Here is a 24,864-nt window from a genome sequence, read left to right as displayed (position 1 = left end):
TGGGGTCTGAAAGCAAGAACCCAAGTGATTAGTCATTCTGAAAATGTGATTGATTGAGTTCACTTTCACTCATTTTGTGAGAAATACTGCGGTTTTCTTTAAAGTTCTTTGTAATAGTCCCCAGTATTTAGTTCCCATTTAAGGCATCAGGAATCTTGCATACAGAAAATGAACAGGCTTGAAATTGAGAAATGTGGAAATAAACTGTAAGTTTACACAGCTTTATTTTGCATATTTCAGATTATTGGGAATAGATACTGCTGGAATACGTATTATAGATATGTTATCTATGAAACTGAATCTTAATTTACTTGAAAATAATCTTTTAATATATTACTACATAATAGTCCTTTTTAAAATGTCATATATAAATTCCATATGGTACAAGTTATATAGCTTGTTCTAATATTTTATATTACAATCTATTTTTTATGAAGAGACAAGATAACCCATAAAAGCTTAATGTGTCCCAAAAATCGTGTATGTACATTACTGTGTCTTACCATAAAGGTCTAAAAAACCTGGGCATTATTAGCACTGTGGTTTTGTAGTCCGTTTCTAGAGAATTGTGTACTCTTTTTGGTAAGGGAAATGACTTCTGGTCAGTTGTTCCTCACTGTTGAAGAATTTTGGTCACATGTACATAAGAAACTTTCTCCAAAATGCCTTTTTAGAAAAGAAATTTCTGTAGTGCACTTCTGCTCTATCCCTTGTAAAAAACATTGCACAAAATAAAGACGAATGCGTATTTTAAAGGGAACTGTTTCCTGAAGCCTGAAAAACCAGTGAGAAAGAAACTCCTAGAATATAGGAATTGTGCCACTAGGTAGAACAGGCTTGCTTAGATGAATATGAAATTTTGATATGCAATTCAAAATCATCAAGAGAAGAATGCATTTCAAAGGCAATTATGGGAAGTTAAATCCTAGTGAATTGCTGCATCTTTGGAAAGACATAAACTATTTTAAGCTTCAGCCAAAAGAGGATCTTATCAGTGTTTGAAGATGATTTATAACAGGATTATGATTTTTTATAATATTTTATATGCATTCTATTATTAAATACAACTATAGATCTTCAATGTTCTGGGGAAACTCTCATACTAGGTTTTACCAGTAAATACTCAAATGAGGGTTTGTTGGGGTTTTTGGTGGTTAACTAGCAAGGGGCATTTTATAGCATGGCCTATGTTTCAACTGATTGTTTAATGTACCTTAATTTTTATTTAATGTTTGAAGCTTAGGCACTGCATCAATTTAATGTCATGTGTTGCATGCTGTTGACACTGCCGTGGCTGAAATGCACTTGCCTTTACTCTGAAGTTGTCCTTGTGAAGCAAGATGTAATTCTGTAGCAGCTTTCCCTGATGAAATGAATATTTGAGGGTTTGTATGAATTAAATTCTTTGTGATATGACTGGTGGTGAGAAGTCATTTATGCCAACTTTCTGAGATGTAATGGATTATTAAATGCTGAAGATAAATGATTGCACTAATAACACATCGTGATTCAAATTTCTCAGTTGTAGGTGGAGTCTAGAGCTCTGATTTAAACTGGGCTACACAAATAACATTCAAAACAGTTGTGTGCTTAACTCAGATTCCTTGGAAGAAGGTTGTATTTGGTTTGCAGGGCATGGTTTTGACAGCAGGGTGCCTACAGGGGCAGCTTCTGTGAGCTGCTGGAAGCTTTGCCCCATGTCCAATAAAGCCAATGGCTTCAAAACAGACCTGCTACTGGCCAAGGCTGAGCCTCCCATCAGTAATGGTAGCACTGCTGGGGTAACACAGTTAACAAGGAGAAAGAAAAAAACCTGATGTACAACAGCAGCCAAAAGAGGGGAGTGAGAGTATGTGAGAGGTCATAGTACACGTAAGTAACGTGTACACGTTAAGGTAACGTGTACTTTATCACAGCTCCACTCTTGGGAATGATAAAATAGATGGGAGGCTTCAGACTGGCCGATACTGGGGGTAGAGGGCAATGACAGATCCCCATAGTGAGTGGCAGTAAAGGCATGGGTAAGCATTCTGTTCTTCCTGTAAAATCTCTTAATCTCCTAGAATCACAGAATGGTTTGAGGTCCTTGGTTTAGAAAGGTAATAATAAACTCTTAATCCTCTGAACATCATTGTTTGTTTATTACTGTTTTCTATTGTGGAAGTAATCATGATTTCTGATTATATACTAATGGAGGAGGCTACAGGTCACTGGACTGAAACAGTTACTCTTTGAGCACGTCCTTAGATAGGTGGAAGGGCATGAAGGTTGTTGCAGCACTGCTGTGTGTTGAAATCTTCAGGCTGACTGTATTAGGCAGGAAGCTAAATGGAAGTGATATGAAATGTTGCTACTCTCAGGTTTAACCTGGGCCTTCACGTCCAGGATGTATGCGTGGAGCCCAGACCAAACTCAGTCAGCTGTTAATGCAGAATGTGAGCCAGAGCAGAGGTGTGTGCGCAAGTACTGTTTGCACTCTACTTTTAAAATGTGCTTAGCAACTGTTATACATGAACCGGCAAAAGCTTTTTGTCACGGGAATTTAAAAGATCAGAAATGCTTCTTCGTTTAAATTAAACTGGGGAAGAGGAGGAGTCCTGTTAACTGTGATTTGGGCATCTCTATAGCACTTGGGGGGAAAAAAGGCTGTAGGTGATCCAGCTGCAGCACTGAACACTAAGCTTGGAAAGAGACAACAACAGTATCTTCTGTAGGCTTTTCTTTGCATCCTAAACATTGTAAAATATCAGCACCCCCTTGCTCTGTGCCCTCGTGTGTGTGTCAGCCCGCTCCCCAGGTTCAGAGGGAGACCCCCAAACGCTAACAGGCATTAAAGTCCCCTCCGAGGAGCCAGAGCATCGGGGGAAGAGGAGGTTGGAGAGACCCGGCAGCCCCCACTTTCGCCTCGTTTACCTGCGTGTGTCTCCGTGCTCACCCCGCCAGGGCCCCGGGGCCACGGAACGTTCGTGCACTGCGCGGCTGTGGCGGGAGGACGCGTTTGGCTGCGGCACACCGGTCCCTCGCCGTCAGCCTCCGCTGCGGTTTCTGTGCGGGGCTGGGGATGGAGGCGCTGGCGGAGGAGCTGGGGGCCCTGACCCCAGAGCAGGCGGCGGCTCCCGTGGACACGGTGGAGGTTAGCGGCGGCGGGGAAGGGGCGGCACGCGTAATGGGGGTCTCCGTTCCTGGGGTTGCCCAGGAGCAAAAAGGCCTGTGCCCTCTGCGGTTTTTCCTTAAAGTTTGAGGGTTGCCTGGCGTGGGGATAGGGAGGAAGTGAAGGAGGCTGTGTGTCAGGTTCCTTTGGCTTCACTGGGCTTCGTGTTTGGAAAGAGCACGTCAGAAATGGAGCCCAAAAGCCTTGTGCTGCGATTTGCCATGAGTTCCTCTACCAGTTCCACCGTGAAGGATTATTACACCACAACTACAGCGCTGACATGTGCTTCTGAATGTCAGACTAAAGTGGTGATGATTTATGACTGTTACAGTATGCTCTCTCCCCTGGAGCCAAGTGCTGCAGCCTCGTGGTGTGGCCTCTGGCCCTCACCTTTACCCTCAACCCGCATCCCTCATCTCAAGTGAGGGGTGGGCTCCCCATGCCATGGGGCGTGAAGGTGGGGCTGAGGCAAGAAGATGTTCCCAGTGGTCATCAAAGAATAGAAATGGAGGAAAGTTTGTAGGAACCTTGGTATACTTGGACTGCACTTTGTTTGATATCAAACTTTGTGTTGCGTCAAACTTTGATAGTTTTGCTAAATCTCTGTAGGAGTCAAGGTACTGTTAGGTTTTACAGAGACTCATGTCTGCAAGTGCCGTTCCTGGGACTGAGATTCTTGCATGTGTTTGTCAAGGAAAAGTTGTAGCAAGTCTTCCCTTGCTAGGAATATAATTTACAGTGTTAACGACCAAAACCCCATGGCATTTGTTCTTAAATGAGGGTGTGTTAGTAAGGAATTTTCTAAGAAATATATGTTCCCACATCAGTTGCTTTTAGAAAAGAGAATGCCCCATTGCATCCTGAGTAAATACTCCATAGTACATATAGCTTATTAAGATGATCTGAGTCATCTCTCTCTTTTGTTTTTACTCATCTAGGTTGGTTTTACAGTCTGTTTTTATAAATGGATCTGTTTTTAAATAACATTAGTGTTTAAAATTGTAACAACAACAACAACAATAGTAATAAACCAAACTCAAGCTTAAGCCTCTTAGATGCTTGTTCACTCTTTGGAAAGATATTTCAAACAGTTTTTTGTTTTCAGGAAAAATGGAGACTTCTTCCAGCATTTCTGAAGGTTAGTGCGGTGCATGCATTTCATGGCATGAATATTTTGTCTCTTTTCTAACTTTACATTCCTCTCCTAGCTTTTGTTGTTTCCCAGGATACCTGTCCTCACCTGTGTGGATTTTGCTGTTATTTTTTTCTTAATTCCAATACAATTACAGATAAAGTCATTACGTAGATAGGTTTCTTGATTAATTTACAGATTAATTTGTGGGGGTATTCTTTTTGATCATAGAATCATAGAATAGTTAGGGTTGGAAAGGACCTTAAGATCATCTAGTTCCACCCCCCCTGTTTTCAATGAACATTGTATATATGTAATGTTTCCAGATCATTTTGCTGGTTTGCTGGCACTCAGAGATCCTGTCATGGTCTTTATAAAAGACTGGGTGTTAAGTTTGTAGTTGTGTTTGTCATAGGAATCATATAACTACAGTTCTGGGTTCTGCAAAGGCTTGAATATATGTATATCTTCCCTTGTGAAGTCACAGCCTGACAGAACTCAGATTGCTAGTGTCTTTATTTCAGTGCTACTCATTTAATCTGGTATTAGTTTAAGGCACAGTTCTATATAAAATGCCATTGGATGTAATAGCAGGACTAACAGTTGGAAGTGAGGGAGGAGAAAGGCAGTAATGAAAATTGTATCATAAAGGTGATAGGTAAAGTCTATGATGTTCATAGTACCTTCAGGGAATTGCAACCACCTCTGCACCCATCGTCAGTCTTGAGAAATGTTTCCCACTTCAGCAAGCTTCTTTTCAACCTCACTATGTTAATTCCTTTCCTTCCCAGTTTCTTCTTTCTTTCCTTCTCTGCCCTTCTCTTTTTGTTGTACCCGTGAGTGTTTGATCCTGGCAGGAAAACAAAGCTCAAAAGCCAGTTACTGATTGTGTATGTTTTCACTTTGGCTCAGGGCTCTGAAGATGCTTCAGGGCCCTAATGAATCCTGTTTCTGTGTCTCTCCTAGCAACCACATGGACTTCCATCACAAGCTTGAGCTACTGATATTGTCTGAATTCTTGAGACTGTGAAAAAGGGAGGGTTGCTGCTGATTGTGAGGTGCAATTTGCTGTGTGCTTTATGCCAAGTGTATCCATCCCACATTATTTCCAGCCAGGGAGCCCTTTGCTACCAGGCTGCTGATGGTGGTCTGGCCTGTCTGTTGCATGTTGATTTATTTACGCCAGCAGTGATACAGTTATACAAAGCTGATATTGTGCATTACAGTTTCTAAAGTGGAGTTTTCTTCAATAAAGCTGTTGAGATCACCTCATTGAAAAATAGAAAGAGCTACCAGCCTGATTTCTAATAAATCCATAATATTTTCCATAGTAAATCCATAATAATAAATCTAATAAATCTATAATAAATCCATAATATTTTTCTTGCCTATATCATATGATGTGCAGTGTTGTTGTAAATTAGGGAAAATCATATCTGAAGAGTTCTGCTCTGGAGTCATTTCTCCTTTGTCTTAACCCATGGAGGTTTCAATGAGAAGCCTGATTTGTCATTCTAAGCTTATTTCCTACTAATAATTTTAGAAAGAACTGTTGCCTACCATGCAAACAATGTAAATGTGTCTCTATATATGAAGTTTTAAGTCTTACAACATGTTATTTGTCATGGGATGTTTCAAAGCTTAAAGCCCTCTGTAAGCATGTAAGCACATGTCAATATCAGCTAGCAGTCTTTCCTTTTCAAGGCTGGATTTTGCACTGCAGTGAGGATCGTTACACCTTTTATTTCTGCAAATGCCAATCTGTTAACAAAATTAATGCTTCTCTTAGTATTCCTTCAAGCCAAAATCTTTCTTCTTTTCTTGAATCCCAGATAATTTTATTTAGTGTAATACCCCTTCTTTTGATTACTCTAAATACCTTAAACTTAAATCCTTGAAATGTATCGTATCAACCCATTACCTGGGGGAACTGGGTTATGTTTATTGTGTGATGTTACCCCTGCGCATGTCCTCTCTTCCTGCCTACAAATCAAACTCAGATTTCTTAGCAGTGTCCTGCCCTCCTGTGACTGTTTCCTTGCTTATTGACCTCTTTCACACCCCACTTCTGTTCCGTCTGCCCCATCTCACTTGCCATCCCTCTCATTCTTTATGCTAACTGCTCTTGTTAGGGTGCAGGCAGCTTTTTTCTCAAGCAGCACACATGGCTAGTTTTAAGCTAAATGCTTAAAATTATTTCAGAATAACAGCAATCTGACAAAAGATTTTCCCTTGTATTGGCTCTTGTTTGTGTATGTGAATTTCAAAGTCTATTGGGTGTTTATTTAGTACAGCTACGGATTTATTTTTCTGACTCAAAAGGCAATGACAGCTCATGGCGATGCTAGTGTAGAACCAGACTGGTTGTCCAGGCACTTCTCAGAATTTTTTAACTGAAAGAATTTAGCACAGATCCAAAAGTACTTATAAATTCTTGTCTCAAAATTTCTGCCTTGTATAATTTAAGTTACTGGCACTAATTCCATTTGCTGCATGCGTGTATTTTTTAGGTGAAAGGACTTGTGAAGCAGCACATAGACTCATTCAACTATTTCATCAATGTGGAGGTATGTTTTCTGAGTGGGAAGAGAGTGGCTCTTAGTCCTCAGAAATGGCACATGATTATCTTTTGTTGTTTTGTGTTTTTTTTCCCCTCCAGATAAAGAAAATTATGAAAGCAAATGAAAAAGTTACAAGTGATGCTGACCCAATGTGGTACTTGAAGTAAGCATGAAATGTTTTCTGTATCGGTAGTACCATCCGGTGCTGTCTTACGGGTTTGTCATTGGCTATGCTTATAGGCACCTGTGTGCTTATAAATCAAGAGAATATTTTCCATGGCTTACCTATTCTTTGAAGCTTCTCTTCTTTTCTATTGAAATATAGGAATATTTAAAGAATAATCATGTGAAGCAGACTAAATAGTCAGCTGTTATCAATACTTTATGTCATAATTTTTTCTGTAATTTAGTAATCTTGTGTGACAGGTGGGAGTTTCTTTTTGTCTATTTGCAAAGGTAACTTGGGGTTTATTGCATGTGCAATTTAAATCTTCATTTTAACTAACCAGAACATAGCTCAAATATAATGAGTTACTTTGGGAAACTCATTAGTAACCAACCTACATTTATCAAAGCATTTTTCAGTAATATTTCATATTACTGAATATGATTTTGAATATTACTGGATATGAATATTACTGAATATGAATATTACTGAATATGAATATTATTTTCAGTAATATTTCGTATTACTGAAACCTATCAAAAACATTTTTCAGTATATGTAGAATTCTGCTTCCTGAATTTCCTTAAAAATATTTGCCTTGTTGCTCATTTTGGAACTGTTTGTATTACAGGTACCTCAACATCTATGTTGGTACTCCGGATGTGGAAGAAAGCTTCAATGTAACACGACCTGTATCGCCTCATGAGGTATTGATGTTTGCATCTGTGTTTGTTTGATCTTGGGAATGTCTTGGGTACTAGCTGCAGATAACTTTGAGTATGTGCATGCTACCTGAGGTGATACAATGCATGCCATCATCACAGTAGAAGGAAGTTTCAGAGATTTAAACATTGCGTAATGCATTCTTTTATTTTTTAGTTCTTTTTTTTTGTGGCATGTTCATAGCTGTATTTGGTGTTTCATGGTAACTGTATTTGAGTGAGTTTCCATGAAAGTGGTGATAAGTACTTCTCCTGCTTAGTCTTGTGGCTCTCCTTATTACAGCTGAAGTCATCACACCACAATGTGGTGTTCTTTGATGTTTTTATTAGCTTTTTTTTAAATATTAGCCTTGCTACTGTCTATACCATAGGTCACTTCAGTCTCCCTTTCCTTCTCAGTCTTCTTTGGGAGCATACATCTGATTTTTTTCTTATAGTTCTTAACTCTGAGTCAGAGAGCAAACAAGAAAACTTTGAGAAAACCCAGGTGGAAGTTGATAAAATTACAAGAAACTGCAGATGAACATTAGCTTTATGGGTAGTATATTTAACTTCTTTGCACTGCTGTAAGCATGTAGATTAACAAATGGATTGTGTACTTCTGGAATGAAGATGCATGTTGGAGAGCAGATTCTGCTGTGAACTGACATCAGAGTGTCTGTTGCTTTTGGAACGGTATAAGGTAGCTTCTGTACATACAAGAAAGCCGTAAACTAAGATAAGGTTTAGACTTTTTAGGATTGCTTCCACGTATCTGAAGTCACTCAGTTCTCGTCAAAGATTGCTCAGGAATAAAGTACTCCTGTTGCTATGCTTCGAGATAAATGCCACTGCAACAGAGGTACTGACAGCTTCTTTTTAGCCTCAGAACAGGAGTTGAGCTTGGAACTTTGCCTACAGCTTGTTGTCAACCTGATAAATCAGTTCATGTATCAGACACTTTTTATCTTGCTATGTACACTTGATTCATGAAGTTGGATTGTTTAGTTTTGTTTTTTTTTTCATGTAGACTCTTACCATGAAATACATTCTGCCCTTTGGAAAAAATTGTATTCAGCAAATGCTATAAACCTTGTCTATATGAAGAGAAGCCATACCTTAAAGGCTAGCAAGCAGTCAAAGAGTGAGGCTGGGGAGAGCAGATTAGAAATGATTGAGCCTTGAGCTAGGTTATGTTGTAAATATGTATATCTTGCTTCTCTTGCTATTTGAGGAATTTGCAAACTAATTCTGGGAGTCTTTACAGGAAGTGGTACTGTAGCGAACCTTCTGTAAGACATCTTTAGAAATGGTACTATACAGTGAGATTTGCTCATTCTGTTAATAAGCTAGCACACTCTCTGCCTTACTCTCATGTGTTTTTCTTCATATGACAGCACAGCTCTACAGCTGCTGTGAGTCTTCATGCAGAAATGTCCCTGAGCTGAGTGCTGCTCTCAGAGCCTGTGACACAGTATGGTCTTTGTGTCAGCTCTGCAGATTAGGCCTGTTTGTTTAATTAAACTGTTAAGAAGTTGCACTCTGCAGTGCTGTCCTTTGAAGACAGATCCACTGGCTGCTTTTGAAACATGACAGTATTTGGGGTTTTTTTGTTGTTTTGTTTTAAACAGGGACTCATAAAATCATAGAATGGTTAGGGTTGGAAAGGACCTTAAGATCATCTAGTTCTAATCCCTGTGCCATGGGTGGGAACGCCTCACCATAAACCATGTTGCCCAAGTCTCTGTCAAACCTGCCCTTGAACACTGCCAGGGATGGAGCATTTGCCACTTCTTTGGGCAACTTGTGCCAGTGGCTCACCACCCTCACAATAGCCCAGGTACCATGAAAAGCTTGGTCAAGCTTTGCTTTGCTTGATATCTTTGAGGATTTATAGGAGACAGAGCAAACATGGAATGATTTAAGAGGACCTCTTCAGCTTGTAAGGCGACATCTAACCATATGACTGTTCTCCTTTTAGTGCCGCCTGCGCGACATGACTTACTCTGCCCCGATTACAGTGGACATTGAATATACACGAGGAAGCCAGAGGATCATACGTAATGCATTGCCCATTGGCAGGTAAGGTACTGTATGTCAAGCATCTGGTACTAGTTTTCATTTGGTTCTGTGTTTGGAAGAGGTTTTACTGCAAAGTAAATGTAGGCTAACCTTGCTTCCTTGTTAAAAGAAATAGTGACCAAATTTTCATGAGCAGCTGTACAAGATGTGATTGTCAGGTTCTGTTGTAAGAGCCTGTTTTGCAAAAGCTTCTCGAAATCCCTTTCCTTCCAAAGAAGGGTGGATATAAGGACAGATATTGTCTATGTTTATACTAATATAAAACCAAAGAGGGAAATATATGAAAGAGCACTGGAGCTGCAAAATTAAAATAATCATGTTTGCTTTGTAGCCAAATTACTTATTCTTTCATACATAATATGCAGAGATATATCTGTAGAAGGTGAATGGTAAAACCAGTAAGGCAAGCATTAGTTCTTCTGCACGAGGTTAAAATCACCTTTAAATTTCGTTTGGTTTAGAGTCAAGGTTGAGCTTTAATGGAGAAACATTAAGGACCTTTTACTGATCTTGTTTTTCTAAACTCTGTCAAATGACTTGTGGTTATTATTTTTTTCTTTAAGAAATTAGATGTCCTTCTTAACCATACCAAAAATGCAGAATCCCTGACAGTTCTAGCATTTAGTGAAAGCAGAATTCCATTTTAAAGGCAGTAAAGATGTCTGTCTTTTGTAGACCATATTTCTTAAAGACCATCCCTGCTGGCTTTAAAGTTCAGTGCCTTACAGAGACTGTTTACTGTGTGACTGTGCATCTTGCTAAAGGTGGAGTAGGGGTAGGAGAGAAAAGATGCATACTTAAGGAGCTACACTTGTAGTGAAATTTTCAGTTTTCATATTAAAAAAATATACTTTAATTCTGTCGATACAACATGATGCACAACAACGCTTTTACAAAGCCAAGCTTCTATAGGTGTAGTAACAATTTCTTGTTCTAAGTAATTTCTTAAGAAAAGTCTTGAAAAGACCATCTGAATTTGAGTCCTTTGAATTGCTTCATGGTGTGTGCTAAAGACAAAGAGAAAAGTTCAAGTAAATGGTAATTTTCAACAAAATACATTACCAGTTTCTAGACAAAAGACAGTCTTTAAAGAGTTTATTCAGCCAGGTTTTTGTTCAGAATTTGACTCTTCATATTATTCTCTCTGAATCTGAAGTAAAAGTGTATCTGGTTTTCTTGCAGAATGCCTATAATGCTGCGTAGCTCCAATTGTGTTCTTACGGGGAAAACTCCAGCAGAATTTGCCAAACTTAATGAATGTCCTTTAGATCCAGGTACTTTTGCACTCCTGTTCTTTTTTGCCATCTGTGCTTTTAATTTTGAATCTTTTTCAGCATAGAGCTACCCCATCGCAATATTTCCTGCCACTGTGAAGTCACCATGGGAACTTCTCAACTGTATGCCCATAACTGAAAGAAATGGGCAGGCTGTTGAAAATAGTAAGAAATGGTTGACAGCATGGAATCTTTGTATTTGCAGACAGTTTTCAACCACAAAAACAATATATCAAAATGCTGAAAAAGTTAACAAGTGTGCATAGTATTGTAAAGTGATGTGTTATATGGGAAGAGAGATGGAATTTGTTCAGGAAAATGAAGAGGATCAAGGGAGAGCTGCATATAATGGTGTACTCCAGAGTAGGAACTCTCATTTGCTGTCTTTTGTAAAACAAGAATTATGTGTTACATGATAATATTTGGAATGTAGAGAGGAAATGAAGGGTTATAACAACCAATTTCTTTGGTTTTTATCTGCTGCCTTTGCAGCATGCACTGGACATGTGCTGTGCTTGCTTGTGGTGGCAAGATACTGTGACATGTTGTGATGGACTGAAGGAGCATTAATAACTACAATGTAAGAGATAAATCTAATGTGGCTTATGTGCAGATTCTTTGTATTGTCCGAGATAAAACAAGGGCTTAAAATAAATTTTTAAAAGTAATAGAAATTTATCCCTGGACTGTTGGAGAGAGTGAGTCAGTAATTATGGAACACTTTCTTTATTTGATACCAGGCATCTGGAATGGACGGTTCTTTTTTGATATATTCTTCTCACATGCAACATTTTTACCTGATTTGTAGAACTAACAATTCTACACCATCTTTTAATAAGTATGGTTATCTTACAGGTTTGGGGTTTTTTACAGCTTTACAGTTTTTGGTCTGCCTGTGGGTTCTTTCTTTCTAGGTACTTCCCACATGAAGTCTTAGATCTCAAATACTGTGTGTGAACCTAACAAAAGTTCTGTTTAGTCTAGTGGGACATTGTTTTAGTTATAGGTTTGACACACAGGTGGGACTTTACTCTTTTAAGGGAGAATTTACTCTCCTGTTTTGTTGTTTGTGTACTCCCTGTATACTTTTAATAATTTATATTCAAAGGCATAATGAAGGAGGCAAGTAAGGCGCAAGGGTACTGACATGCAAAATCTTTCTTTTCCATTGAATAGGTGGCTATTTCATTGTTAAAGGTGTAGAGAAAGTCATTCTTATTCAAGAGCAGTTATCCAAAAATAGAATCATTGTGGAAGCAGATAGAAAAGGCACAGTTGGCGCTTCTGTTACCAGGTATGGTAAAAGCCTGCAATTTCGTACGGAGATAAAGACAAAGTTTATTGTTTTATTTTAAGTAACTGTGTAGTTTTCTTCCTAGTATAGTTTAACAGGAAAAAGCTATAGACGTTCAGTGCCCCTCTCTTGCTAGTGCCATTTTGTCTACTAAAACATTAATCTCAAAATCGGTTAGTACAGTATTCCCACAGAAATCAGTGGGAGTTGCTCATGCACTTGAGGATTTGTCCCAGACTAGAAAAAGTAAGTTCTAATTTTTAACATAGCAAAGTGCACTTCCTAATTGATGGTGTTTGGTCTCATTTTGCAGCAAGTAGCATGAAGTTAGTGCAGTGGAAAGTGGATAGTAACCTTTTGTCTAACCATCTAATTGGTGTAAAAGCTTTTAAAGGCAATTGAGAAGGAAACAAAAATCAAGTATTTTTGTACTGAACAAAAACATCAAGATGTCTAAATTTGGCCTTTACTCCTTGACTAAGTTTTCTCTGTATTTTGTTTGCTTTTTCTTCTTTGAGCTGCATGCTGGTATAAGATGGTTATTTTCACTGTTCAGTATGAGGGCTGTTTTTATTTCTCCAGAAGACTCTCTCACGTATCTCCTAGCCTAGCTACTTTACTGTTCCATTGTAAACCTAGATGAGGTTAAATGTACAATACAAGGTACTGTTATATCTCATTACTGTTATTGCTGCAGTACTTGTGCACAGTATGAGCTTGCTGATATATCCAAGTCGATAATCATGCGGAGATGGTTTGGAGAAGTACAGGCTTCTACTTACTTAAGTCAAATATTGACCTTCCCCATCACAGGTGATAGTACCCTGTTGGCTTGGAGTTACAGGGTGATGCCTGGCTGTTCTAATGTAATTTTTAAAGGAGGAGATAGTGGGATTAATTCAGCTGCAACATTGGTCAAGCTTGATAAGTCTTATAGAGGAGATTCTAGGAGTGTCAGTACAAGCTTTGTTGAACATATGTTGGTTGTTTTCTTAACTTCAGTTCCACTCATGAGAAGAAGAGCAGAACAAATCTGGTTGTGAAACAAGGAAGATTTTACCTGAAGCACAACACTCTGTCAGAAGATATTCCCATAGCTATCATATTTAAGGTAATACAGCTGTTATATTTAAGGTAATGCAACTGTTGGTTGGAAAGAAAAGAAAAAGAAAAAAACAAAAAACAACCCAAACTGTGCTGTAGCTGAAGAATGAAGATTGGCAGCAGCTCTCAGAGTTAATACATACAGAAGGACTTGGCAGGGCTTAGGGAATGCAAGCTTTTTTTCCCTGGAAGAAATCTTTATTGTACAGCAGAAGGAGAAAAAGCACTGCATTTTTGTGCAAGGAGGGCATTGGTGTGCCAAGACAAATGCCTGCTACCACCTTACAGCTTTGTAAGGTCCCTCAGCACCACTGTCTGTGCTCCTGTTGCTACAGAAGTCAGAAGGGTTTTGATTTCTTTTGTTATGTTGCAAACTTGTGTTAAGGCTCTTCATTTCTGGTTTTGGTGCCCACCACCTCCAACTTGTGGACTGGATCATCCTTTGTTTCAGATCTGGGGACCTAACGTAGCCATGAGGTCATTATACATGACTTCCAGTCATAACTGTAAACAATACTGATGGCCTGTGGGGAAGTCTTGCAATTCTTAGACTTATTCCTAAATCTGTTAAGATAACTAGCAAGGCTTGCATGTCTTGGCAGTTTACTTCCTTCCCCTGTGAATGAGCTCTGCCTCAATCAGAACACTTCAGAATCCCTGTTTGATTCAGGAACAGTCACTGGTATTTTCAGTGCAGTGAATACCTGGTTAGTTATCTGAGCTTTGAAGCTCTCGCCAGTGGGATTTAAGCCTGTGAGAGGCATCTACCCCTCATTCTGAGCAAGAATTGAGTATTTCCCCTGCCAGCATAGCTAGTGATCATGTCTTGGCCCTCATTGTGTGTGAAACTGCTACAACTGCTTTCTCTTGCTCTCTGCTTCTCTCTCATTTTAATTAACCCAAGGGTGCCCACAACTGAAGGCATAATGGTGACTTCTGCCTAGCTGCCCAATATGATTAGAAGCAGACAGGTAGCCCACCTGGGTGTGGTATCAAACACATGGGCTACATCCAATGAAGATGATAGGTAGACATGCACTGTCCAGCTGCTGCAGAAGACAGCAGAGCATGGCCAGGCCTTAAGCTAGGACCTTTCCTCCTGGGAGTTAGTAACTTCTTCTTTTCCTATAGGTTTCACTGCTGCCTGTGGGTTTGCAGCCTGGTGCGCTGTGTGTGCAGAAGGAAATGGGTGGCTGTCTTGGAGGCACTATTCACATGGAAGATGGCTTAGGGCACTAAAATGATTCTGACTGGATCTAGCAGCCAATAGAAGTAAATCCTACAGCTTCCTTTTCATTTTAGTTGTTTACAGCACTGGAAGTTTGGAAGGTGATAGTCACTCGAGGAATTAAATTGCCAGGAGAGGGCAGCACTTACTCACAGCATCCAAATAGTTTCTGCCAGCAGGGCTGATTTGTTGGCCTTGGCAAGTACACTTTTCTGTATTACCACAGCTCTTTAGCTGATTGAAAATTGTAAGAATCGGTTTTCTTGTAGGAAGTGCTTTGGGGTGTGTACTAAAAAATAGTTTAAGAATTGGATTTAGACTTGAGAAACAAATCTGTTATCTCTGTTTAAGCTGGTCACTTCAAGATGATCGCTTGAAGGAGATCATCTAGTTTTGGTGACCAGTGTTAAAGGAGGTTGAGAAGAATCTGTGGACAGAAATGCACATAAAAGCGTCAGGATTAAGTTCACAACTTTTCATTTCCAGGAAAGTGTTAATGTTGCTCCCTTTGCTGGAGTACCAAACAGCTGGATTCCACCTTCGCTTACAGACTTTTATTACATTTTGTCACCCCCTGCTGGTATAGATAAATACCTGCTCACGCAAGAGTAACTGCTCAGGGTTATTAAGTCTGAGGAGGTGGTTGTTGGGGTTTTTTTAAGCAGCGTTGTACTATTTGATCACCTTCTGACAATGCTTCCTATAATTATTCCCTGTCTATATTTTATATTCTATACCATGTTGCATTATTTTTCATTTATTTATTGAATAAGGGGTTACAGTTGTTAGAAGCTCCTTGCTGTTGTGCCTTTCAAAGATTTCTACTCATTTAATCCAATAGCAAATTAGCTGCACCCACTTCACCTATTCTCAGTGTTCTGTTCTTGACCAGCACTTAACTGTACTCGTGAGTTCTTACTTTGTCTTTAATGACATGGGAACTTTAGGGGTCTTCTGTCCACTTTTGATGAGTGTCCAGCTGGAAACTAAAAATCACAGATAGTCTTTTCAATGGATTCTTAGGCAGGCACCAGCCTCTGATCTTTCTTGGGCATTGCTGTAATGCAGTATTACTTTGTTGTATTTAACTACTAAAAGCAAGGTTAACAAATGCTACAGCTATGAAACTAGAAAATCCCTATCTTAGGGATCACTGTATAGCCTCAGCTCTCTCACATAGTAGTTTTATGCATAGATTTGTTGGAAAAGCAACGAGAATAGTTCCCTCCTACTTACACTAAGCCTTGGGCATGAAGCATGGGACTTCCTCATTACTAGTAAGTGCTGTGATTCTTGTTATGTGATGATACACATCTGCAAGGGTCAAAGTTAAGCTGTACAAGCAGTATAAGGACTGACGTTTTGGTTGCCTTTGCATCCTTTAACAAGTGCTTTTATAATCTCTTATTAAAAAATAAAGGGAGAAAGCAGTGACAAAAATTTCCTCCCAGAGCAGCATTCAGGCTGCAACCAAGTTCCACACACCTCAGTGTTTTGACTAAGAAAATGGCTAGTAATTGGTCACCTAGAGGGGACAGTTTTGTCATGGGTTATCTCTTACTCAGTGGGAGAAGATTAAGCAATTTTAGATTGTCTTTCTAGTCCCACTAGCTTTAAATGGCCCAGTGTCCCTCCAAATGATTTAGGATGTAGATCTGGTCCGGAAAATCATTGTAACTTTGTGGAAAAGAAAGCAAGTATTGGAGATGTATGATCTAAGGTGGATTTAAAGCTACTGCAACTGTAAAGTGGAAGTGTACTAATAGACCTTAGACATCTTTGTCAAAAGCAAGGGCTATGAAGTAGAAAGCATTACAAACACTACCTGCTGACAGAGCTGAGGCCTAAAATTCATAAAGAGCTCCCTAGACTAGATCTAAGAACACTGTTGTGCTTCAGGCGTGAGTCATTGACACAGCTGCAGGGGCAGGACCTGGGCATACAGTGCTCCCATCCTACATTTTCTTTCCTGGTGAGGAAGGAAATACAGGCACGTGAGCTGTTGGGAGGGGTGGAATAGTGTGGGTCTAGAAGTCTTTTAGTCTGGATAGGTGTGGAGGGGGACAGGACTGTGTGGGATCACTCTAAAGGATGCATCTGCCTTGCCCTTCTCTTTTCTAAACGGGAAGCTTGAATGACTTTGTTCTGCTGCTTTGCTTTTCTGCCATTCAGACCTGTAAGGATCTTTGCGATAGACGTATTTGTAGATTTAACAGCTCATTGCGCTGAGAACAAGTGAAGTTGTGGTTTTGTGAAGTTTACCACACTAACACAGCTAACTGAAATTTGATAGGCTGCAAATGGCATTCTAGGACAGAATAGAAGTGTCTGCTCCTCAGGTGTGGGGGAGTTAGTGCTTTGTTGCTGTGCTAGCTTTCTTCTTGAAAGTGACAGAAGTATTTGTGCAGCCCCTGTATGTGTAACTGAAGAGTTGGTTTGAAATAGTGATATAAATTGAACAGTTTTGTCCCCAAAGTATGTATTTGTTGAGATTTCTAAAGGGCTGTTAGCTGCCTTGTAATGGGAAGTAGATGCAACTAATTTGTTTCCTGTTCATGGTGTAGCACTGCTTCATTAGTTAATATAGACGTGCAACCAGAATGGTATTCAGGGTGTTCTGAGTTGACTTGCAATCCCAGGAGACCTTTACTTTAGCTGTGTGTCAGTTGTGCACAGGTCATAGGACTGTGTGAACTGTGCATTGTGGGTTTTTAATATGTCAGGCTATGAGCTGCACACGCTTTACCTGGGGGGCTTGAACAGTTTTAGGTAGCAGTGAGCATTAGAGGAGATGTGGAGTATTTGTGTAGTACTTAAGGTGTTTCTATCCTGAAAAACATCAGGGTTAAAGGTGAGGTAATGCTGCTTCTTATGCAGGGAGCTCCCTACATTGCAGGGAGTTAGAGCTGTTTTAAGGTAAGGGGTATTTCTTCTTTTGGGTTTGTAATCTTGATTCGGTAGGCTTGATTGTGTCCTGAGAGGTGAAGTAAATGGAGGTTGCATGCTGCACCAAAACTGGCTGTGGAAAGAAGAAAGTATAAGTAACCTAGGGGGACTTAAAAGTTGAATTTTACGACCTGAATTGCTAGGTGAAGTATCTTTAGTTTATGTGGGAGCTATAAAGAACTGCACTAGGACCTGCGGCAAAAGATTTGAACAGGGGGTCAAGTTTCATTTTTACAAATGAAACCTGTGTTTGTCTTGGAGCTGTTAAAATGCAGCTCTAGAGGAAGAACTGAATGGTGGTCTTACATGATCCACAGAATTACGGGTTCCCATGGTTGCAGTTTCATAGCTTGTAACTTTTGAATTATGAAAGCTCCAAACCAATTCTGTCTGTGATGTCAACCTTGAACTTCCCTGACATCTTTTTAATCCAGTCATCTGCCTGTCTCCATTCTGTAATTTAGCCTGATGGCCTGCAGAACTACATTCTAGGGAAGTGCCATGGAAACGCCCAGATATCATCATTAAGACACGAACTGGGGGAGGAAGAGCCAGGCTCACATTCTCTCATGTGCTCTCTAATATGCACATGTGTGTGCACTCGCACACGTTTTGGGCAGCAGGAACCTCCCAAGTCCTAGGAGGCAGCTGACCCCATTTGGACTACTTTTCCCTGCTTGAACTCAAGGGTGATCTGAATGTTTGCTTTGATTTGTCTGCCTTCTGTCCATCGACTACTAGTCTTCCAGCCATGTTCTTCAAAAGCCTGTTACTGTCTCTCTCCTCATCCTTTCACTGCTGATGTTATCCCTTTGCAATGTCTCCTTCCCCTCCCCCCGTAAAATCATCCCTTTGTGACATTGCCTTCCAATGAAAAATAAACAAGACGTCTTGTCTCCTGCTTTGCTTTTATGTTAATTCCTTTTCTCTTGACTTTGTCGTAGGATCATGAGCACTGTAAGCATAGGACCCATTCCTACTTTGCATGTACTTAGTGTTTCTGTAACTCAAGCAACAACCCAGAAATAATTTGTTCCTATCCTTTTGTGATGTTACAGACTAATTTCAAAGTCCTTTTTTGTTTTGGTTTGGGTTGGTTTTTTGGGTTGTTTTGGTTGTGGGTTTTTTGTTTGTGTTTTATTTTTTTTTTTAGAATTGCAGCTTCAGGGCCAAATTTACTAAAAAAAAAGTGTCAAGGATACCATGGTGGGCCTGTAGCTTGCCCTGTAGTATTGCATGTAGGTGGATTTGTGTGTGCAGCTCTGCTCATAATTGTTGAAAGTACTGAGGAGAGAAAATGGATTTACTTTTAAGCTATTGTGTCAGCATATCTTTTTCAGCTTTTAGTCATTGCTCATAAATTAAATTCCCCCAATTTGCACTTATTTAACGATACAACATATATTGTTTAGTGGCAATCCCAGCCTTTCCCACACACAGATTCAGAATTCTCAAGTGAGTTTGCTGCTGCAGAGTTCAACTAGAAAATCTACATGTGCATAATGATATGTCCTATTCTCATCTTGTTGTCAGATTTCTGGTCAGAGGATTTATCAAGTTAGAAGAAATAATCAACCCTTTTTAATTTATTGTGGCTTTCAGGTTTTTTAATGGGTGGAATAGCAAAGTAAAACTGCAGATTGACTTCCTGTCACACACACTTGCTTTGTTCACTTGTTAAGTTACTCTTATGATCTGGTTGCCATCCAAAAATCAACTGGATGGGCAGAAATAGGGTGGTATTTATAAGTTTTATTTACTCTTGGTATATGTGCCTGGTATGGCACAAAGATTCCCTTAATTAAATTTTGTTCTTATGCAGGCTAAGTGCAATAATTGTATGAATCCAGTTGTGGTTCCTAAACTGGTTTGCTGATCAGCAAGTCCTAAACACATGGAAAATGACTATTGTGAAGCTTTCATATTTCTGTAGAGTTTCTGGCTCTCAGGTCATGAGGGATTTTGTTAACTACCGTGTGACCTTATTTAAAAGGGTGAGGAAGAATAAAAATGTTGAAAAATAGAGATCTGAACTACAGTAAGATCACTTGGGAAAATTCTGGCACTGAAAAGAGCCTTGAGATCAGAGGGGTTACTACTCAGTGGGAGCAAACCACAATTAAACTTTCATCTGGTGAAGTAACTGTATCTTTATTTGGCACTCAGGTCTGTCTGAGATGTTGGAATTGTGATCTGTGCTTTGCACTAAAATGAGAATGTTCTCACACTGGATGTGTGCTACTTTTGCACTGCTTTTAATTTCTAATAAGCCACATGGTGAACAGGCAGAGTTTGAAGTTAAAGGAACTTCAACCAACCACTTCTTCATTGAAAAAGAAAGCAGAAATGAAAGAAAAAAAGAAAACAAATAGCTGGATACTTCACAATTAGAGCAAGGGTTTTGTAAGGGGATAGAGCTGGCTAGGTGCTAAGCAAAATGGCACCCAATGAAAGCAATAAGAAGGGAAGGTATTTGGGCATTTTTGAGGAAAATGTGACTTTTTGAGGCAATGCCAGTTTTTAATGAGAACCAGAGTATGAGGGTCTACATAGGCCATGATTTACAATGGTCTTTGTGGCAGGCAGTTTGAGGAGTAATACGAATGTAAACGTAACTTCCTCACAAAGTTCTGAGGAACGTATTCCCACTCGGCCAGAAGAGGTTTAGTGAGATAATTCCGTTTCTTGATATGGCAGAGCTCCAGGCAAATGCGTGAAGGGGGGGAGCTTTAGCACCATCTGGAATCCACAAGGCCTTCACTGTTGGCTGCCACCTTGAAACACTTACTGATAGAGAGATTTTTCTAAACCTGTTAAGCGCTTTCTTAGTTTATTAAGCTTTTTCCGCAGTATAAAGTCTAACAAGGTGTCCAAGGATCAGTGAAATAATAGGATGGCTTTCAAGAGGAATTGTGTAGTGAAGTCATCCTCTAAATGTAAGGAGCTGCAAAGGAGGTAAATTGTGTTTCCCAAATAGGACATGTGGCTTAGTCAACTGAGTTGACAGAATTGCTTGTGGTAAGAGACCGTGTGTAATCTTCTAATAAATTTCAACTTCCTTTATTTATTATAGATTTTTACTTGGTTTTCATTGTTGCATGTGTAAGGTTGTTATTACCTGGTATTTATTTATTTTTCTTCAGAAAAATAGATAGGATTTAACTTCTGTCAGTGAAGGAAAAAAAGCTCTCCAAAAAGTATTTGTGTGTTTCTGCTGCTTATCAAGAGTTCCATTTAGCTAGAGTTCTTCCGTAGCTAGAATATGTGCTGCCAGTGCCAGATGGCACAGTTTCTTAGAGAAGAAGTAGCTCTTGCTTAGTAGTAATGCAGACAAACAATACCAAATTAGCATAAGCAAATGTCAGTGAGTTAACATAAAGCCTGTGCTATTTCTGTCTTTTCTTCTTTTCCTAGGCCATGGGTGTTGAGAGTGACCAAGAGATTGTACAGATGATTGGCACAGAAGAACACGTGATGGCTGCATTTGCTCCTAGTCTGGAAGAATGCCAAAAAGCTCAGATTTTTACCCAGATGCAGGTGTGTCCTTTCACATGGCCAAAGACCATAAAAATCTGAAGACAGTGGGTATTGACCACTTTGCTGTGTCAGCAATTGACATACACTTTGTGTTTTGAGGTTTCTTTGGGGGGGGGGGGGGGGTGTGTGTATTTTAAGCTGAGAGTTTTAAAGGGGATGGGACTTGTCAAAAGTGAAGCTTTTCTTTCATTTCCCAACTGAGAAAAAAAAAACAAAGTCAAGAAATGGTTCGATTTCAGAAAACCAGGGTTATGTTTTATAATGTATGGGACAAGAAGTTGATGTCCGTAAGATTATGGGGTTTTGTTGAGGACAATTCCTGGTTTTTAAGGTGTAATTGCATGCCCCATTTCACAGAAGCCCCACTGATGGGATATGACCATTTCATTGAGAGTAGATGTTCTTCTCCAATTCTAATTTCTTGTATAAAGTCCACTATAATAGCCACCTTACATCCTACTAAAGATTTGCAAGAATTCTCTTCAGGTCATGTGTACTTTTATAATTAGCCTGAACACAGGCCATTTTTCTGGCAGCATTTGCATCATGTACATACTAATCTGCTAGAAGATTAGTCTTATTTCTGCTATTTCATTGTAAACTTTATCAGATCTTCCTGTGTGTGATGTTGAGTGTTGTAAAGTGAACATCCTTCTAGTTTGCGTCTTTTGGGGCTTTTCAGGGATAGAGGTAGCGTCAAAGCCTCCTAATTCAAAGTCGTAAGAGTAAAATGATGATGCTGGAGGAACATAGGGAAGTGTGAAGCATCCAGGAAAATATTAAAAACAGAAATACAGAAGTTGATATGTGCATGAAATGTCAAATTAAATGAAAGTGAGCTATTTGCGGAAGAAGGTAACAGATGGAAAGGATACCCTGTTATTTAGTGGAGAGGGTAGTTCTTTGACGTAAGGGGCATGGCTTCATGTCCGGTCAGTAACTTCCTGTGTGGACCTGGGTAGTTTCTTTCCCTCATCTGATCCTGAATTCTGGAGATTGATTCAATTTCTTGGACAACTGACAAGAGAATAAGAATCCTTAATCGTTGTACTTTTTGAGACAGATGTAGGTACCAAACAGCAGTGTTTGTTCCTATTAAACAGTGAGTGCCACCTCACAGTTTAATATCTGAATAAATCTTAGCAAGTACACAAAAGAAAGGTGGAAAGTCAAACTGAATAAACTAGACATCTCTGAAATTTCTATAATCCTTTTTCCTATCTCTGCAATCTCCTTTCTTTTAGTATTTTAGTATTGCTCTTCCACTGCTTCCCATTCCATTTGGTAAACAACATGTGTTTACTGTGTTAATTTTCAAGATTTTTTTTTTTTATTAGCCTCACTCAGATGTTTCATATTTTGCTCTTTGTTTGGAGTTTGCATCGTCTGTAGAAAGGGGTTGTACGGACTGATGAATACATACAAATCTCCATGCATGTGCGTATTTGCATAGGTTACAATTCTAACATTGACTCATTAATTCCCACCATTGACAGGCACTGAAGTACATTGGAAATAAAGTACGAAGGCAAAGGATGTGGGGAGGCCCAAAGAAAACAAAGATGGAAGAAGCACGAGAGCTGCTGGCATCAACTATTCTGACCCATGTTCTTGTATGTAATGTTGGGTTGTTTTTTTAAAACTGATGTAAATTTGTATGGGTTTTTATGGTGTGAGCTTTGTTGGCAGGGGAAGATGTCTTTGAATGCTTAGTATCTGAGATAAAGTAAATCATCCTCAAAATAAGGGGAAAGATTAGGATTGAGTCAAAAGTAATTTTTATGTTTATGAAATGCTGTACCGTTGAACTATGTATCATACAATGCATTTTTGTCTGCATAGTCAGGCATATCAGCTGTTAGTTCAGGTCTTATTCTCATGATCTGTACTTTTATTCAGATATGTTTTCATTTACTATCTGTTTCCATGCCATTATTGTTTATTACTTTTAGGTTTTTTTAAGAATGTAGTGTGCACAAATCCCTTTTGTAACTCCTCAGTCAGATTACTCACTGATTTAAATGGATATGTTTGAGTAAGAAGTAAGGAACTGATCCTGAAACAACAGTATGTTTTCAGTTTTGTTTTGTTTACAGGTCAAGGAATTCAATTTTCGTGCCAAGTGCATATACACAGCAGTGATGGTGCGCAGAGTAATTTTGGCTCAAGGAGAAAATAAAGTAGATGACAGAGACTACTATGGAAATAAACGTTTGGAGTTGGCAGGGCAGGTGAGTTTTTACTTAAGAGTGAGTTTTTACTTAAGAGTAAGCTTTTCTTACTGTCTGCTTTTAAAAGATGCAAAATACGGAGCATCCCTGTCTTCTTGACTGAAGTGGTTTTCTTCTCATTCTATTTTTGTTGTTTTTTTTTCTGTGTTGACTCATAGATATGCTTCTCTGATTAAGAAATTATGTCCTCATTTCTGTATTGCGTCTTTATACCATATGAATGGACAGAGCAGTGTAAATATGGTATTCATCGTAACAATGTTAGTGCCAAAAAGGCAGCAGTGAGATCCAGCGTCCCTGCAACTAAGCAACTGGGTAATAGAATAAACTGGAGCCAAGTAGGTGGCTGTGTGTCAGCTCTAGGCTCTCCCACTATGGGGAACCCAGCTTGTGTAGCAGCTCACAGAACAACCACTCAAGCCTCCTGTAATTTGCAGAAGCCCATAAGATTGCTTATTTGTTGTCATCTGCTTTTCTGGTCTCTAGAGCAGAATGGTTTAAAGTTGGCTTAAGCAGCTAAATGAAAGTGGATTGTGTGGACTTCTCTGCTTGCAGAATTTTGACACTGAAGGTAGAAGTGAGAAAGGTCTGTGAAGGAGAGAATGGTTTGAGGTGTTTGACTGGCAGTGTTCTTTTCCAGAGAGGGTGGCAGTTAGCTGTTGGCCAAATTATGTTCTCATAATGCAGTGGGAATTTTCCTGTCAGGTGAAGGAACTGCTTCTTTACCATGGCATGGATTTTTCCTTTCTATGTGTGATTATTTGATTAACTAACTTAGTTTAGGATTGGACTAATTTACTGTGCTCTGATTTAACTTAAGTTGGAGTTTTGGCAGTCAGTATAATCTCTGGTTATTGATCATGCATCAGAACCTCGGACAGGTATACATAATGCACCAGGTTGGAGAAACTGCATCTCTGCTCTCCCCATGGTTTGCATTGGGATTTCTGTTGTAGCACAAGTAATAATATGCATTCATTTTTGTTTGTATCCAGTGGAATTTCTCATCTTCTTTTACTTTTTAAGATGTGTGATTGCATATTGTCTCATGCTTCTATTCACCTCCCCACCCTGCCCTGTCCTCCTTGCACACATGTGAACACACACACAGAGTGCGCAGTCATTTCAGAGTAAAAACACATTTCAGAGTAAAAACACATGGTTTGCTTCCTAGTTCTCTAAAGGAACTAAGATGATGCTCTTGAACACACTCTAAGCACAAATGCAAGGGAAACAAAAACCCCTCTTAACCTATTGGGAAAAAAAAATCCTTTCTTGAAAGTAGTGTGTTTACTGTTCATCAAACTTTTGTGCTGAAGCAGGACATATTTGTAAAGGTAAGGAGTGATAAGAGGACATTAGTGCAATATTCTAATGGAGCAAATATTTTAAGCTGTAACAGATTTATTTGGATTCTGGTGTAATGTATGACTGTAATCAATAAAATTAGTTGTTGC

At 39.3% G+C, this 24,864-nt stretch overlaps 1 protein-coding gene across 1 annotated transcript in view; it reads left to right on the top strand.

The window, feature by feature from the left end:
- The first annotated feature begins 2,992 nt into the window (after positions 1–2,992).
- POLR3B (RNA polymerase III subunit B) overlaps positions 2,993–24,864 on the top strand; it is a 73,195-nt gene continuing 51,323 nt past the window's right edge. The window contains exons 1-12 of the mRNA XM_057420512.1: positions 2,993–3,133; positions 4,257–4,289; positions 6,794–6,850; positions 6,943–7,007; positions 7,642–7,717; positions 9,693–9,793; positions 10,976–11,067; positions 12,244–12,361; positions 13,364–13,472; positions 21,054–21,176; positions 22,673–22,789; positions 23,273–23,407. Of these exons, the coding sequence (XP_057276495.1) occupies positions 3,062–3,133; positions 4,257–4,289; positions 6,794–6,850; positions 6,943–7,007; positions 7,642–7,717; positions 9,693–9,793; positions 10,976–11,067; positions 12,244–12,361; positions 13,364–13,472; positions 21,054–21,176; positions 22,673–22,789; positions 23,273–23,407 (1,098 nt within the window). The 5' untranslated portion in view covers positions 2,993–3,061. The remainder of the gene's footprint in view (positions 3,134–4,256; positions 4,290–6,793; positions 6,851–6,942; positions 7,008–7,641; positions 7,718–9,692; positions 9,794–10,975; positions 11,068–12,243; positions 12,362–13,363; positions 13,473–21,053; positions 21,177–22,672; positions 22,790–23,272; positions 23,408–24,864) is intronic.

This window comes from Pezoporus wallicus, unplaced genomic scaffold (genome assembly GCF_028554395.1).
Source record: "Pezoporus wallicus isolate ANWC-B61680 ecotype Strahan unplaced genomic scaffold, APGP_CSIRO_Pwel_v1 contig_2871, whole genome shotgun sequence".
NCBI lineage: Eukaryota > Metazoa > Chordata > Aves > Psittaciformes > Psittacidae > Pezoporus > Pezoporus wallicus.
The sequence above is the reverse complement of the archived record's forward strand: the minus strand, read 5'-3'. Positions and strand labels throughout refer to the sequence as shown.